General features: G+C 36.1%; 1 protein-coding gene across 2 annotated transcripts in view; it reads left to right on the top strand.

Moving 5' to 3' along the window:
- LOC123531218 (cytochrome P450 3A14-like) overlaps nt 1-14,850 on the top strand; it is a 58,056-nt gene that overhangs the window by 36,900 nt on the left and 6,306 nt on the right. For both annotated transcript variants that reach the window (XM_045312012.2, XM_045312013.2), the window contains 3 exons: nt 1,704-1,861; nt 2,914-3,008; nt 3,722-3,865. In XM_045312012.2, coding sequence (XP_045167947.2) covers nt 1,704-1,861; nt 2,914-3,008; nt 3,722-3,865 — 397 coding nt within the window. The remainder of the gene's footprint in view (nt 1-1,703; nt 1,862-2,913; nt 3,009-3,721; nt 3,866-14,850) is intronic.

Genomic DNA, 14,850 nt, shown 5'->3' with positions numbered 1-14,850 from the left:
CTAGTTAACACTTTCGAGGCCACATTTATGACCATATCTTAATGAAACTTGGTCAGAATGTTAACCGTGATGATCTTCAGGTCAAGTTCGAATCTGGGTCATGTCAAAGGAAAAGCTAGTTAACACTTTAGAGACCACATTTATGACCATATCTTAATGAAACTTGGTCAGAATGTTAACCTTGATGATCTTTATGTCAAGTTTAAATCTGGGTCAGGTGGGGTCACAAACTAGGTCACTAGGTTAAATCAAAGGAAAAGCTTGTTAACACTCTAGAGTCCACATTTATGACTATATCTTAATGAAACTTAGTCAGAATGTTTAACTTGATGATCTTTAGGTCAAGTTCGAATCTGGGTCATATCGGGTCAAAAACTAGGTCACGGTGTCAAATCAAAGGAATAGCTAGTTAACACTTTAGAGGCCACATTTATGACCATATCTTAATGAAACTTGGTCAGAATGTTAATCTTGATGATCTATAGCTCAAGTTGAAATCTGGGTGAGGTGGAGTCACAAACTAGGTCACCAGGTCAAATCAAAGGAAAAGCTTGTTGACACTCTAAGGTCATACTTATGACTGTATCATCTTGATGATCTATAGCTCAAGTGAAATCTGGGTGAGGTGGAGTCACAAACTAGGTCACCAGCTCAAATCAAAGGAAAAGCTTGTTGACACTCTAGAGGCCATATTTATGACTGTATCTTCATGAAACTTAGTCAGAATGTTAAACTTGATTATCTTTAGGACAGGTTCGAATCCGGGTCATGTCGGGTCAAAAACTAGGTCACCGGGTCAAATCAAAGGAAAAGCTAGTTAACACTTTCGAGGCCACATTTATGACCATATCTTAATGAAACTTGGTCAGAATGTTAACCGTGATGATCTTCAGGTCAAGTTCGAATCTGGGTCATGTCAAAGGAAAAGCTAGTTAACACTTTAGAGACCACATTTATGACCGTATCTTAATGAAACTTGGTCAGAATGTTAACCTTGATGATCTTTATGTCAAGTTTAAATCTGGGTCAGGTGGGGTCAAAAACTAGGTCACAAGGTTAAATCAAAGGAAAAGCTTGTTTACACTCTAGAGTCCACATTTATGACTGTATCTTAATGAAACTTAGTCAGAATGTTAAACTTGATGATCTTTAGGTCAAGTTCGAATCTGGGACATATCGGGTCAAAAACTAGGTCACGGTGTCATATCAAAGGAATAGCTAGTTAACACTTTAGAGGCCACATTTATGACCATATCTTAATGAAACTTGGTCAGAATGTTAATCTTGATGATTTTTAGGTCAATAGGTCAGGTGAGCGATACAGGGCCTTCATGGCCCTCTTGTTTATTTGTATTATTTAAGAAATAATAAGTTCCCAATCGTGGTTTATCGTAGAATAACCCGAGTTTTGAGTTCTTATGCATAAGAATATATCACGAAGGCCTTAGGCCTGAGTGATATATTGTTTCACATGAGAACGGGTTATTCTACGATAAATCACACTTGGGAACTTATTATTTCGATTCTAACATGACATACAAGTATCAACAGTGTAAGAAAAAATGGTAACTACATTTTAGGACCGTCTTACGCACCTGAATCGGATGACGTCATCGCACGCAGAATAACCCGAGATAGATATTGCTCTACATGTATGTAGGTTATTTGCTGGTCGTGTTAGAATTGTTATTACTTCATTCCAGAGCTTTCATTAGATGAGCTGTTAGGCCAGGGAATAATCGGTTTTGTTGCAGGCTATGAAACAACAGCTTCATTGTTGACCTTCATGTCCTACGTGCTGGCAACACACCTTGATGTACAGAAGAAACTTTTGGATGAAATAGATGAACATGTCCCAGATGTAAGTTAATTAAATCAATTAGAAGATTTTTTGAAGTCATAGATTGCAACCAAGCAAAATTATAGCAGGCCTGTAAATCCATTGTTATATTGTTTTGGGTTGAGAATTTCATTTCAGCTTTGGTAAATCCAAGATTTTTTATGCCTCGCACAAATAGCCATTGAACTGTCCGTTTGTCTTTTTTTTTTCAAACCAAATTGCCTACAGCCCACATTAATAACCAGATTTAATTCATACTCGCACTTTACAATCTTTGTAGCAAGACCTTTGTACTGACTTATACATAATTTACCTTGACCCTCACAGGACTTTCGCCTTCAAACTTTAAACCGTAATAAACAGCATTTTTGATCCTACAGCCAACAGCATTTTTGGACATTAATGCTCCAATTAAGTTCATACTTTCACTCAACAATCCTTGTAGCAAGGCCAACAAACTTATCTATATATTATATAGGTTATCTTGACCTTTGCACAAACCAGATTGCCTACATTAATGACCCAATTTGCTTTAAACTCACACTGTACACTTTTTGTTGAAAGACCTTCAAACTGACAGACCAAGAAATGACTTTGACGCTATAATATGTGACCTTCAAGGTCAAGCTTAAAACCTGAAACAACAATTTTGATCCTACAGCTCACATAAATGACTTGATTTAGTTCATACTTGCACTCAAAAATACTTGTGGCAGGACCTACAAACTTTCCCATAAATAGATGACCTTGACCTTCATATGACCTTCACCTTTAAACTTAAAACCTCATAAACAACATCTTTGGTTATACTCCTGGAGGCATGATTTATGTTTTGAAAAATCGCAGCTCCTGAGAAAGTCATAGGTTGTTTTCTGTATGTGTAAACATTTCTTTATTATGTAAAATTTATGGTTATTAAACCAAGTTACTTACAACTATTGTCAAGTTCGAGCGTTCCAGGGGTTGTGGGTTCGAGCCCCACTGGGGTCACAGAATACGTACAGAAATGTGCTTTCTTTTATTTTTAGATAAATTTAGATTAACTGAATGTGAATTGTGGGTTTTGTTTCCAGGGAGCCACAGAAGTCAGTTATGACATTGTTATGGAAATGCCGTATCTGGATCAAGTTATTAATGAAACTTTGAGAATGTACCCACCTATAACTAAGTAAGTATGAAACCATTTCATGAGTCAATGAAAAACCTTCCTAAAAACTGTTTCATCATTGCATCACTTTTTCAAAGAATCAGTTAAAGTGCTTGAAAGTCAACTGCGTTAATCCTCTTGTCAGCTCTCTGAAAGAGATGATTTCCATTTAATACAATTCTGTATATGCGTTTGAATTGAAGAACTTGTCTTCATCTTTTTATTATACGCCCGAAGGGATGTATTATGTTATGACACAGGTGTCCTATTGTCTATCTGTCTATTTGTGTCCACTCTTTAACTCTTGAACCCTTTGAAGATTTCAAAGAAACGACACAAATGTTCATCATATTGAGACAACATGCAGAACTCATGTTTTGGAGGGCTCACTTCAAGGTCAAGGTCACATTTAGGGGTCAGATGTCATAATGACTCTGTTTCATGCCAGCTCTGTAACTGAAGCTATTGCTTTAAAACTTGGAGCAGTTATTCGCCTTTAAAAGTTTGACTCAGCTCGGCAAGTACTGTAACTCTACATTGCTTTTTGCAACAATTATGGCCCCCATTTGGACTTAGAAAATCATGGGTAGGACAATATTTCTATTATACAGAGAAAAAAAAGTCAAATGAGCGTCTGCACCCACAAGGCGATGCTCTTGTTTATGATATCTGTCCTGCTGACAGACATTTTTACTACGAAATGCACAATTCAAATACCTTTTCTTATTTAATAGGATGAACAGGACCACATCAAAGCAGGAGGATGTCGAGATCGACGGTTACTGGTTTCCCCATGACACAAATATTTCATACTCAATCTGGCAAGTACATCACTGTCTAGGCCTGTACCCAGAACCTGAGAAATTCATACCAGAGAGGTAGTTTTATTAACTCGATAATGGTACTGTTTACTTTTAAGCTTGACTACAAGTATTTGAACAAAAGGTAGAGCTATTGGACTCACCTGTGCAAGACGCAGCTGGTATCTTAGTAACCACTTGTGGCAGTGGATTGAAATTTCAGACACTTATTCATTGCAAAAAACTGACTTACATTGTAGAGGTTCCATACATGTAACTCTACTTTGCATTTTAGCTCCACTGAAGTTCTGAACTTTGTTCAGGGTGAGCTATTAGTATAGGTGGATGGTTCTGTGTCAATCATCCTGCATCCGTTGTCCATAGTCCTGCATCGACATTTTTACTTACATGTAAATATCTTCTCCTCTGAAGCTTCTGTTTGGAATTACACCAAACTTCCTTGCATGGACTCTTATCAAGTTTTTTCAAATAGTTCACCCTGACCCCGTTTGGGTGTCATCAGAGCTAAAAATAGAGAAAAACTTTAAATAAAGAACTTCTCATAAACTGCTTGATGGATTCATCAAACTTGGTGTGTAGCATCATTATAAGGTTCTCTCCTAATTTTGTTAATGGGATGCTTTTTGGCCCATTTTAAGAGCATCTGTAGCTAAAATTTATAAAAAAAAGAAAACTCATGAACTGCTAAATGGATCTTCTTGTTTTGTAACATTTTTAGCTCACCTGAACAAAAGGCCCATGGTGAGCTTTTGTGACTGCTCAATGTCCGTCGTGTGTCCGTCAACATTTTATAAAAAAATCTTCTTGAAAACCACTGGGCAGAATTACACCAAACTTCACAGGAATGATTCTTTGGATGGCCCCCTTTCAAAATTGTTCAAAGAATTGAATTCCATGCATAACTCTGGTTGCCATGGCAACAGAAGGAAAACTTTAAAAATCTTCTTGTCCAAAACCACAGGGCCTAGGGCTTTGATATCTGGTATATAGCATCATCTAGTGGTCCTCTACCAAAATTATTCAAATTACCCCCCTTGGATCAAATATGGCCCCGCCCCGGGGGTCACATGGTTTAATAAAGACTTATATAGGGAAAATTTTGAAAATCTTCTTGTACAAAACCACATGGCCTAGGGCTTTGATATTTGGCATGTAGCATCATCTAGTGGTCCTCTACCAAGATTGTTCAAAATTATCCCCCTAGGGTCAAATATGGTCCCGCCCCGTGGGTCCCAAGTTTTACATAGGAAAAAAAGTTAAAAAATCTTCTTGTCTGAAACCACAACACTTAGACATTTGATATTTGGTTGTAGCATTGTCTTATGGTCCTCAACCAAAATTGTTCAAATTGTACCCATTGGGTGAAAAGAGGCCCTGCCCTGGGGGTCCCAAGTTTTATATAGACTTACATAGGAAAAAGCTTTAAAAATCTTCTTGTCTCAGTCGTACGACCTAGGCTTTTGATATTTGGTATGATGCATTGTCTAGTAGTCCTTTATCAAAATTGTTCAAATTATAACCCTGGGGTTAAAAGGGGCCCCACCCTGGGGTCACTTAGTTATTATGTGAGTTATATAGGAAAAATACTTAAAAATCATCTGATTCTATTTCCAAGACTGTTTAATTATAATTACCTGTTGACCCCAAGTAATATGTCACTTGACTGTGACCTTGACCTACTGACCTACTTTCTTGTTTTTAGCTCACCTGTCACAAAGTGACAAGGTGAGCTTTTGTGATCGCGCGGCGTCAGTGCGTCCGTAAACTTTTGCTTGTGACCACTCTAGAGGTCACATTTTTTGTGGGATCTTTCTGAAAATTGGTCAGAATGTTCATCTTGATGATATCTAGGTCAAGTTAGAAACTGGGTCACGTGCCTTCAAAAACTAGGTCAGTAGGTCTGAACATAGAAAACCCTTGTGACCTCTCTAGAGGCCATATATTTCACAAGATCTTCATGAAAATTGGTCAGAATGTTCATCTTGATGATATCTAGGTCAAGTTCGAAACTGGGTCGCGTGCCTTCAAAAACTAGGTCAGTAGGTCTAAAAATAGAAAAACCTTGTGACCTTTCTAGAGGCCATATATTTCAAAGATCTTCATAAAAATTGGTCAGAATGTTCACCTTGATGATATCTAGGTAAATTTCAAAAGTGGGTCACATGCCATCAAAAACTAGGTCAGTAGGTCAAATAATAGAAAAACCTTGTGACCTCTCTAGAGGCCATATTTTTCACGGGATCTGTATGAATATTGGTCTGAATGTTCATCTTGATGATATCTAGGTCAAGTTTGAAAGTGGGTCACGTGCCATCAAAAACTAGGTCAGTAGGTCAAGTAATAGAAAAACCATGTGACCTCTCTAAAGGCCATATTTTTCATGGGATCTGTATGAAAGTTGGTCTGAATGTTAATCTTGATGATATCTAGGTCAGGTTCGAAACAGGGTCATGTGCGTTCAAAAACTAGGTCAGTAGGTCTAAAAATAGAAAAACCTTCTGACCTCTCTAGAGGCCATACTTGTGAATGGATCTCCATGAAAATTGATCAGAATGTTCATCTTAATAATATCTAGGTTAAGTTCGAAAGTGGTTCACGTGCCATCAAAAAGTAGGTCAGTAGGTCAAATAATGAGAAAACGTTGTGACCTCTCTAGAGGCCATATTTTTCATGGGATATGTATGAAAGTTGGTCTGAATGTTTACCTTGATGATATATAGGTCAACTTTGAAACTGGGTCAACTGCGATCAAAAACTAGGTCAGTAGGTCTTGAAATAGAAAAACCTTGTGACCTCTCTAGAGGCCATACCCTTGAATGGATCTTCATGAAAATTAGTCAGAATGTTCACCTTGATTATATTTGGGTCACATTCCAAACTGGGTCACGTACCTTAAAAAACTAGGTCAGTAGGTCAAATAATAAAAAAACCTTGTGACCTCTCTAGAGGCCATACTTTTCATGGGATCTGTATGAAAGTTGGTCTGAATGTTAATCTTGATGATATCTAGGTCAAGTTTGAAACTGGGTCAACTGCGGTCAAAGACTAGGTCAGTAGATCTAAAATTAGAAAAATCTTTTGACCTCTCTAGAGGCCATATTTTCCAATGGATCTTCATGAAGATTGATCTGAATGTTCATCTTGATGATATCTAGGTCACTTTCGAAACTGGGTCACGTGCGGTCAAAAACTAGGCCAGTAGGTATAAAAATAGAAAAACCTTGTGACCTCTCTAGAGGCCATATTTTTCATGAGATCTTCATGGAAATTAGTGAGAATGTTCACCTTGATGATATCTAGGTAAAGTTCAAAACAGTGTCACGTACCTTCGAAAACTAGGTCAATAGGTCAAATAATAGAAAAACCTTGTGACCTCTTTAGAGACCATATTTTTCAATGGATCTTCATGAAAATTGGTCAGAATTTTTATCTTGATAATATCTAGGTCAAGTTCAAAACTTGGTCAAATGAGCTCAAAAACTAGGTCACTGTCAAATAATAGAAAAAACGACGTCATTCTCAAAACTGGGTCATGTGGGAAGAGGTGAGCGATTCAGGACCATCATGGTCCTCTTGTTTAAGATACCGTCTTGAAATTTTGATGACATACACGGTTTTGCACACAAATTTTAAAACTGAATTTCATTGACCATGAATGTGACCTACTGACTTTCTTAATATTTTATCATCAGTTTGACATTTGAAACATGTAGCTCATATTACTCAGGTGAGCGATCCAGGGTCATCATGACCATCTTGTTGTATGTAAGTTGGTATCTCAGTATCCACTTATGGAAATGGATTGAAACTTCACACACTTATTCACTGTCATGATCTTACATGCACTGTGAAGATCCCATAACTCTCCTTTGCTTTTTGGTGAAGTTTTTGTTTGTAAGCTGGTATCTCAGTATCCACAAATGGGAATGGATTGAAACTTCACACAGTTGTTCACTATCATGATATAACATGCAGTGCAAAGATGCAATAACTCTACTTTGCATTTTACATAATTATGCCCCTCTTTCAACTTAGCAATGTTTGGTTAAATTCTTACATGTAAGCTGGTATCTCAGTGCCACTAATGGGAATGGAATGAAACTTCACATACTTGTTCACTTCATGAGCTGATAAGCACTGTGCAGGTTCCATAACCTTGTTCTGCCTTTTAGCTTTTGTGACCGGTCAATGTCCGTCGTCCGTCGTGCGGTGTCAGTCGTCCGTCGTGTGTCCGTCAACATTTTCTAAAAAAATCTGCTTCTTGAAAACCACTGGGCAGAATTAAACTTCACAGGAATGATCCTTGGGTGGTCCCCTTTCAAAATTGTTAAAAGAATTTCATTCCATGCAGAACTCTGGTTGCCATGGCAACCGAAAGGAAAAACTTTAAAAATCTTCTTGTCCAAAACTGCAAGGCATAGAGCCTTGATATTTGGCAAGTGATATCATCTAATGGTCCTCTATGAAGATTGTTCAAATTGTGCCCCTGGGATGAAAAGAGGCCCCGCCCCGGGGGTCCCAAGTTTTACATAGACTTGTATAGGAAAAAACTTTAAAAATCTACTTGTCTGAAACTACAAGACCTAGATCTTTGATATTTTATATGTAGCTTTGCCTTGTGATCCTCTATGAAGATTGTTCAAATTGTGCCCCTGGGGTGAAAAGAGGCCCCACCCCGGGGGTCCCAAGTTTTACATAGACTTATATAGGAAAATACTTTAAAAATCTTCTTGTCTGAAACTAAAAGGCCTATGCTTTTGATATTTGGTATGTAGCATTGCCTAGTGGACCTCTAACAGAATTGTTCAAATTATGCCCCTGGGGTAAAACAAGGCCGCGCCCTGGGGGTCACTTGTTATACGAGTTATGTAGGCAAATACATAAAAAAATTATCTGATCATATTTTCTAGACTGTTTAATCATATTTACCAGATGTACCCAAGTGTTTACGGGTCACCTTTCTGTGACCTTGACCTACTATCCTACTTTCTTGTTTTTTAAGATACAGCCTTGAAACTTGGATGACATGTACAGTTTTGCATACCGATCTTATAACTGACTTTCAGTGACCATGAATTTGACCTACTTTCTAATATTTTAGCATTAGTTTGCCATTTGAAACATGTGATTCCTATTACTCAGGTGAGCGATTCAGGGTCATCATGACCCTCTTGTTTACAAAATTGTGCCCATTTTTAACTTGTATTCATTCATTTAATTGACAAAGCTGTTGAATAGTCGAACATTGCTGTCCTCCGATAGCTCTTGTTTGTAAGCTGGTATCTCAGTACCAAATAAAAGGAATGGGTTGAAGCGTCACACACTTGTTCACTGTGATGAACTGTTCAAATACCTCTTTTTTGCATTTTTATATGCCCGAAGGGATGTATTATGTTATGGCGCTGATGTTCTTTCAAACGTCCATTAGCAATTTCATGTCCGCTCTGTAACTCCTGAACTCATTGAAGGATTTTAAGTTTTTCATGTTTTATTGCTAATGCTCATATCAAGAAGTGTCTTATTTATGTAGTCCACATCAGATGTGAAACAAGTGGTATAAGCACTATTTTGATGTAGTAGCATATGAATTTACACATTCATTCATAAATTGCAGCATCATTTTGATTTCTTTTACACCCCTATATGTAAGATGAGATTTTCCAGCACTGGCAGAAAGCACTGGAAAATCATGTCCCACATGCAGAAAATGATATCTTCTTCCCTGTGTTTTAGCTTGCCTGTCGCGTAGTGACAAGGTGAGCTTTTGTGATCACCCTTCGTTCGTCGTCCGTCCGTCCACAATTTCCTTGTGAACATGATAGAGACCACATTTTGTATTTGATTTTAATCAAACTTGTATGGGCATAATATTTCGGTTCCTTTCGAAAACTGACCAGAGCCCATCATGGGTTCCAGAGTTATGGCCCTTAAAGGGCCAGAATTTGCTAATTTTGGCTTGTGAGCACAATAGAGACAACATTTTGCAATCAACTTTAATAAAACTTGCACAAAACTTGTATTGGCATAATATCTCGGTTCCTTTCGAAATCTGGCCAAATCCCATCATGGGTTCCAGAGTTATGGCCCCTTAAAGGGCCAAAATTTGCAATGTTTGGCTTGTGAACACAATAGAGACCACATTTTGCAATCAACTTTAATTAAACTTGCACACAAGTTGTATTTGCATAATATCTCGGTTCCTTTCGAAAACTGGCCTGATCCCGTCATGTGTTTCAGAGTTATGGCCTCTTAAAGGGCCAATATTTGCTGTTTTTGGCTTGTGCAGTCATAAAGAGACTCCATTTATACTTTGATTTGATACAAACTTGCAAAATATCTTCAACAACAATAAATTTTGGATTCGATGATAAATCTGTCAGATCCAATCATAGGTTCTGGAGTTATTTTATATCTGATTACCTCCCCTGATTTTAATCAAAATGAATTTGTATAAGTAAGTACTTATAGGACTCATTTGAAATTTTATTATTATCATTAGTTGGACTCAGACATTCAGGGTAGATAACTATGTGCTGAATTTATGACAAATTACCTCCCTTTATCTTTAATTTAAATGAATAAACCTAGCAGCTTCTAATGAGATTTGTTTGAAACATTATTTATGTCTTCCATGGTAAGACATTTCTACTATTTCTTATTTTTCTAATATATAATTGTTGTAAAGGCTTGAATGTACTCTGTATCTTCTACATGCATTTACCAATGCATGATTACCTCCCCTGATTTTGATAAAAATGGATTTATCTCAGAAAGTATTTATAGGACTTATTTGAAATTTCATTATTGTCATTAGTTGGACTGAGACAATCAGGGTAGATAACTATGGACTGATTTTATGTTAAATTACCTCCCTTTGTTTCAAATTAAAATTGGTGTACCTCAGTAACCAGTGAAGATACTGACTTGAAATGTCAGATCAGATGGACTCGGACAATCAGGGTAGATAACTTTTTACTGAATTCATGACAGATTACCTCCCTTTATTGTATGTAAATCGAGGGGTTAAAGCCAGAACGGTATAAGTCCATTTTTCAAATAGTGGAGAAAAACGCAAAAGAAGGTTTTAGACACATAAAACTTTTTACTGAATCAGAATATTTAGATAAGATTTGGTTATATTACAGACAATAATGTTGTTACAATGTATGAAGAATATAAAAGGACTACTCATAAATTAAATTGGTTTTATAGTTAAAATTGTACTTAACTCAATCTGGCATACAACAAAATGGAAAATAATTCGAGGGTTCAAATGTGTTAAGTGCACTTAGTTCTCTAAAATATTGCAATAATGCTGGTTTTATTCGATGCCATACTGTCACAAGTGCACTTATAACAAAACTGTTAAATCTTATGACATGATTTACAAAGACTAAGGAAATATGTGCACTTAGTACAAATAGAAATGTTGAGTAAAATGTGTATAAAATTACAAAATATGTTTAAAATTGTATAACAATTACACTACACAAAATTTCAACAATCCATTCTAGATATTAGTAAAAGAACGTTTTCCCATCTTTTTCTATATAGTACCTCTTAAAACAAAACAACTCTTGTACTTATAATAACTATTCAATATCAGACTCATCACTTACTTTTCAACATGTCTGGTTCTGATAGGCAGTCTCTGGCTGCTTTTTCAGAATGAATATTCTTGAAATACTGATAGAATTCTGAAGATGTTGTGCCATCAGAACAAAGCTAAAGAAGTCCTTCCTTTTTTGTATAATGGAAGATTTTATAGAAGCTTCTTTCCTTGATTTCTGTTTTATACATTGGAAATGTAGGTCATCGAAACTGTATTAAACATATTCATTTGCAGGTTTACCGTCTTTAAATTTTAACCTTTTAGTTTTTTTCCCACTTTTCTGTCCCTTTTTATCCAAGCTTTTTTTTTTTGAACTTCATACTTGCAATGCTCTTTATGGAAAGAAATTCTCACTGGTAAATGTGCTACAACACAAGGAGTTTTTGTTTTTGCCATTCTCACAATTCTATCCGACTGACAGGGTATGAATACAGTAATAGTTACTGGAGTTGCTTTCCTTGCTCTTTTATTGCCTTGTTTATACTACTACTCCATTTACAGCCATTATCCATTTGCATAAGTTCGCTTACTTAAAACTTGCTCAATGGTTTCTATGTTATTGTATTTTTCTTTTGCATGCCAAGTGTTTATAAAAATCTCCGTGATCAAAATTCGCTTCTCTGGAAAAAGACAGTATGTTACAAAATCCCATTCATACTTTTGCAGGGGTATCATATTCCCCTCTTTAAAATAGCAGGGGTATCATAATCCCCTTCTTAAAAATGTCGGGGCTATCAAAATCCCCTTGATTAGAATACCCTCTACTGAAGAAAATATCAACAAGGGTAACTTTAAAGTTAATATTTGAAGAAATTGTGTGGTTCCTATTTTGATAAAGTGAAAATAATCAATGAACTAACTTTAAGTATTATATTAAACTTATCTTATATCCAAAATTCAACAAAATAGAACTTCGAGTTTTAACAACTGATAAACTGAAACGGTGGAAGTGAAATTTAAAATTAAACAAACTGAAGAATATTTCTCTTATTGTTTTCATTAAAATTATTATCAGTGTTATTAAATAAACAACAGTATTTTCTGACAAACAAATATAGATCAACATTATGCATTGAAGTGTGTCTGAACTTTTAGCTCATAACAATACTGGGGTAAAGGCGGAGGATAGCGGATAAGTCATGCCTCACTAATTGACGTTGAATTATACCAACTAAACACTATTGTCACTAAATGGAAATTCTGTAAAAATAATCATCAATTTTTATTGTCCCCTACTTTAATGTTATAGCAACAATTCTCACCTTCACAACAATCACAATGAAAAAACATATGCATTACTGTCCTAGTAAATTATTTTATGTACATGTATGCCAACTTCAAAGTTCACAAGAGCTTCTTTATTCTTCAGATATTTTCCACAAATTTCATGTTGAACTTAAATTAGGCAAAGAGAAGAAAAACAAATTGTATCAACCTAATTCTCTCTTTATACATGTAATAAACTTGGTTGACAATGGAACATGGAATCAGTAAAACTACGACTGCAGATGGTTGGTTTTGTTTTGTGCTCAATTTGTTCGATTTTTTTTCTCTATCTCTGATTTTCATTTTACTATGTTCCTGATTAAACAGTCTCAACAGTTTTGTCATCTGTTCTGTCTATTCTTTGTTTTTTGTTCACAGCACAAGCTTGACAAAAAACTGATTGTTTACCTCCTTTTATAATTCCCTCTCATAGTTTTAAATATTACTATTTAATATATACGAAAATGGCAGAATACTGTTAAATCTGGAGTTTTCACCATTTTAGCAAGGAACAATATAAGTTTTCACGTGACTATAACATAAACCTTAATAAAAATATTACTTTCCATTTACAATTAACATTTATATACCTTGTGGATACAAGTTCTGAAAGTATTTTCTTTCCTAATTAACCAAAGGTGTTAAATCCAGAATGTATTAAGTGATCATATTTCATTTGTGCCTTGAATTATAAACATAATGTGTTACTTCTAGAATGGTTTAAGTGCACTTGTATCGTTTGGCACATTTTTTACCTTACATAATATATCAAAATGTATACCGCCAGAAGGAACTAAGTGCACTTAAATCCTTCTGGTTTTCAAGTTAATGCACTTAAAACGTTCTGGCATACAATAATACTGATGATAAGCACTTATTGCGATATGGTTCCCTTTGATATCTTAGGTTTTATACCTTATATGGTGCCAGAGATAAGGGCAAAAGAAGGAGCTTTAAAAATGGTATTAAAAAGTCTAAAAAAGTGATTTTCAGTAAAACGTGGACTTATACCGTTCTGGCTTTAACCCCTCGAAATGTATATACCTCGGCAGCATCTAATGAGATTGATTTTAAATGTTATTCAAGTCGTCCAGGCTATGATTAGTATGTGACCCATAGGTCAAAAGGGACTGTTACAAGAAAATATTTATCCTGATGATATTTAAAGTGTTTGCATATGTGATCTGTGTCAAAACTTGATGTTATCATTAAGAGCAATGGTACGCAGGTGAGCGATATAGGGCCATCATGGCCCTCTTGTTTAACGGTCATATTACACATTCGTGGTGTAAGGTGAGCTATTGTGACCAGTCATTTTCGGGTGTTTGTTGGCGTGTGTCGTGTGGTGGCGTAGTGCGACAACATTTGCTTTGTTAACACTCCTGAAGCCACATTTGTGACCCAATCTTTATGAAACTTAGTCAGAATGTTTGTCTTGATGATTTCAAGGTCAAGTTCGAAAATGGGTCAAGTCTCTAGGCCAGATCAAAGGAAAATCTTGTTAACACTCTAGAGTCCACAGCTTAAGCTTGAAACTGATGAAAATTAGTCAGAATATTTGTCTTGATGACCTCTAGGTCAAGGTCGAATCTTGGTCATATGGGGTCAAACACCAGGTCACCAGGTCAAATCAAAGGAAAAGCTGAAAAGCTTGTTAACACTCCAGAGGCCACATTTGTGACCCAGTCCTTATGAAATTTGACCAGAATGTTTGTCTTTATGATTTCTAAGTTCGAAACTGGGTCATATGGGGTCAAAAATTAGGTCACTAGGCCAGATCAAAGGAAATTCTTTTTAACACTTTAAAGTCCACAGTTTAAGTTTGAAACTGATGAGAATTTGTCAGTGTTTGTCTTGGTCAAGTTCGAATCTGGGTCATGTGGGGTCAAAAACTAGGTCACCCGGTCAATCAAAGGAAAAGCTTGTTAACATTGTAGAGGCAACATTTGTGACCCAATCTTTATGAAACTTTGTCAGAATAATTGTCTTTATGATCTCTAGGTCAGGTTTGAATCTTGGTCACGTGGGGTCAAAAACTAGGTCACCCGGTCAAATCAAAGGAAATGCTTGTTAACATTCTAGAGGCCACATTTGTGACCCAATCTTTTTGAAACTTGGTCAGATTTTTTGTCTTGATGATCTCTAGGTCAAGGATGAAACTGGG

This window comes from Mercenaria mercenaria, chromosome 11, assembly GCF_021730395.1.
Source record: "Mercenaria mercenaria strain notata chromosome 11, MADL_Memer_1, whole genome shotgun sequence".
Classification (NCBI taxonomy): Eukaryota; Metazoa; Mollusca; class Bivalvia; order Venerida; family Veneridae; genus Mercenaria; species Mercenaria mercenaria.
The sequence above is the reverse complement of the archived record's forward strand: the minus strand, read 5'-3'. Positions and strand labels throughout refer to the sequence as shown.